Source organism: Penaeus vannamei, chromosome 27 (genome assembly GCF_042767895.1).
Source record: "Penaeus vannamei isolate JL-2024 chromosome 27, ASM4276789v1, whole genome shotgun sequence".
Lineage (NCBI taxonomy): Eukaryota > Metazoa > Arthropoda > Malacostraca > Decapoda > Penaeidae > Penaeus > Penaeus vannamei.
The window spans coordinates 10,204,639-10,207,138 of record NC_091575.1 but is presented as its reverse complement, the minus strand read 5'-3'; the positions used below and the strand labels follow the sequence as shown (position 1 = coordinate 10,207,138).

Below are 2,500 nucleotides of genomic sequence, written 5' to 3'. Positions count from 1 at the left end.
CAGCAAAACAGCATCAACGACTACAGAAACAATCTACAACAATGATACCACTACTACCACAATCAATAAGACTAGTAATAAAACGATAATAAAAAAAAATGCAATAGGAACATCAACAAAATAATATTCATAATGCTAATGATATCAACAATAACAGTAACAACAACAATAGTAATAACAGCATTTTTATAATTATCATCATTATTAATCAATAATGAGAATAATTATAAGAAAATAAAAAGATCATCAACAACAACAGCGAAAAAATAAAAATAATAAAAACAAAAATGATAATAATAACTATTACTATCATCATGATAACAGTGATAACAATTATTATAAGAACCATCTTCATTATCATCCACATTATTATAATTATTACCATTATCATTATCATTATTATTATTATCATTTTTATTACCATTATCATCATTAATTATCATAATTTTATCGTTATCATTAGCATTAGCATTATCTTTATTATTTTTTCATCATTATCATCATATTACTATCATTATCATTATCATTGATGATGACAATGATGAAGACGGTGGTGGTGATGTTGAGGATGATGAAGATGATCATGATCATGATAGCAAAAGTTTAACATATTCACAGTACATGAATTTGACGAGCAAGAGAAAAAGTATATACGAAAAATTCGACAAAAGTTTTCTGAACAGGACCAGCGCAAACCTAACGCACAATAATACACAGAAACTCACGTACATATAGTACAACCAAAACCACATGACACCACAACACCATAGGAAGTCAAACATCCTCCATTCACGGTAGCATTCACAGTAGAGGGGGTTCAGCACAGTAGCCTCGATGTTCCACTATAAGCTAAATTTAAGAGCATTCAATTGATTGCATAAAAATAAATTACACACAAGGGGATTTTCATGCAAAATATATAACTCCAGAGCTATACTGGTCGATGTAATGTGCGTGTATGTAGGTAGGCATGGTTAAAAAGCGGTGCGTGTATGTACGTGACTGTGAGTGTGTGTGTGTGTGTGTGTGTGTGTGTGTGTGTGTGTGTGTGTGTGTGTGTGTGTGTGTGTGTGTGTGTGTGTGTGTGTGTGTGTGTGTGTGTGTGTGTGTGTGTGTATGTGTGTGTATGTGTGTGTATGTGTGTGTATGTGTGTGCACGTGTGCGTGTGTGTGTCCGTGTCTGTTGGGCGGTGCGTGTGAAAGAGTAGGAGTGGTTGTCTTATTTTTATGTATATGTGTGGGAGTGGTTTTCATGTTTTTGTGACAGCGAGTTCATATGCGTGTATCTTTTTGTGCATACAGTATGCGATAACGTTTGTTCCTTTCTATCTTGGATTGCTGTGTATGTGAGTGCGCTCATGTGTGTGCAGGGAAAAATAATAATAACAAGGTTATTGGGAAACATGGCCATAGATATAAACAGCCGATAAACACTTGAGTATGTGACCGTGTTATGCTAAAGTGCAATGTTACACTTAATGTGCGTGCGAATGTATCTGTCTGTGTGCGTGCAAGTGTGTTTTCCAGATGTATCACTGTGAAGCGCACAAGTACATAAGACATACCCCTGACTAGCAGCGGCCCAAGCCACGGGAACATAGACTACCCGGTACGCACAACACTCAACATGCCTAAGCCGTGGTACACCAAGAAGCAGCAGCAGCAGCAACCGGTACGGAACAGTTCGAGAGCCAGCGAGGGGAGGGCAGCTGGCGCCATGAGCAGGCGGTACCACGGCCAGCCCGCGGGTGCCAGGGGCGTGAGGCACCCCTACCCAACACACCTGTAGGAGCTCCAAAAAGGTGCCGCGGCGGGTACTCATCCTACGTACCTGTGGGAGAAGAAGGGCATAGGTTAGAAAACATTTGTAATGACAATCTGCACTGCGTAACAATGCCTCTTTATTATCATAACAAAGAACAACAAAAAGCCTCCGTTATATCACACAGCTCAAAAAGAAAAAGATAAGATGCTGGCCATATATAGTAAGACAACAGATATCCATATGATGTACATCCGATTATATTCAACCATCGGAAATAAAATAAAATCTTTGGATGTTTTTCATTAGATTTTAATATAAATTCAAAATATACATTTTAATATACGTCCAAACGTGCAAGATAAAACATATTGAAAATAATAACATCGTTTTTTAGGAGCGCATTCATCATACGAATAACAGGAATATATCTGATGTCACACAATAATATTTTAAACCATGATTCTAAATTAAAAAGATACGTAGCAGTTAACGCGCATAAAACACAATCCTATTACTGAAAATAAACCTAACAAAAACAAAGTAAAAAGAAATGCGATTTATATTTTCCACAAACACTTCAATAATTTTCTACACACAGCGTATAGGATTCAATATCTTCCGAGTGCCATTCAAGTTCTATAACTGGAAACTAGAGGATGGTCTGTGGAAGGATAAATGCATAGACATGAAAAGAAAAATTAATGTGATATTGATATTATACTAGTATACTAGGAC

The 2,500-nt window shown here is 36.6% G+C and overlaps 1 protein-coding gene across 5 annotated transcripts in view; it reads right to left on the bottom strand.

The window, feature by feature from the left end:
- LOC113821596 (zinc finger protein rotund) overlaps positions 1–2,500 on the bottom strand; it is a 656,570-nt gene that overhangs the window by 254,654 nt on the left and 399,416 nt on the right. Inside the window, exon 2 of one of the 5 annotated variants that reach the window (XM_070140819.1) lies at positions 1,784–1,831. The exons of the other annotated variants lie outside the window; for them this stretch is intronic. Coding sequence (XP_069996920.1) covers positions 1,784–1,822 — 39 coding nt within the window. The 5' untranslated portion in view covers positions 1,823–1,831. The remainder of the gene's footprint in view (positions 1–1,783; positions 1,832–2,500) is intronic. 5 annotated transcript variants of the gene reach the window in all.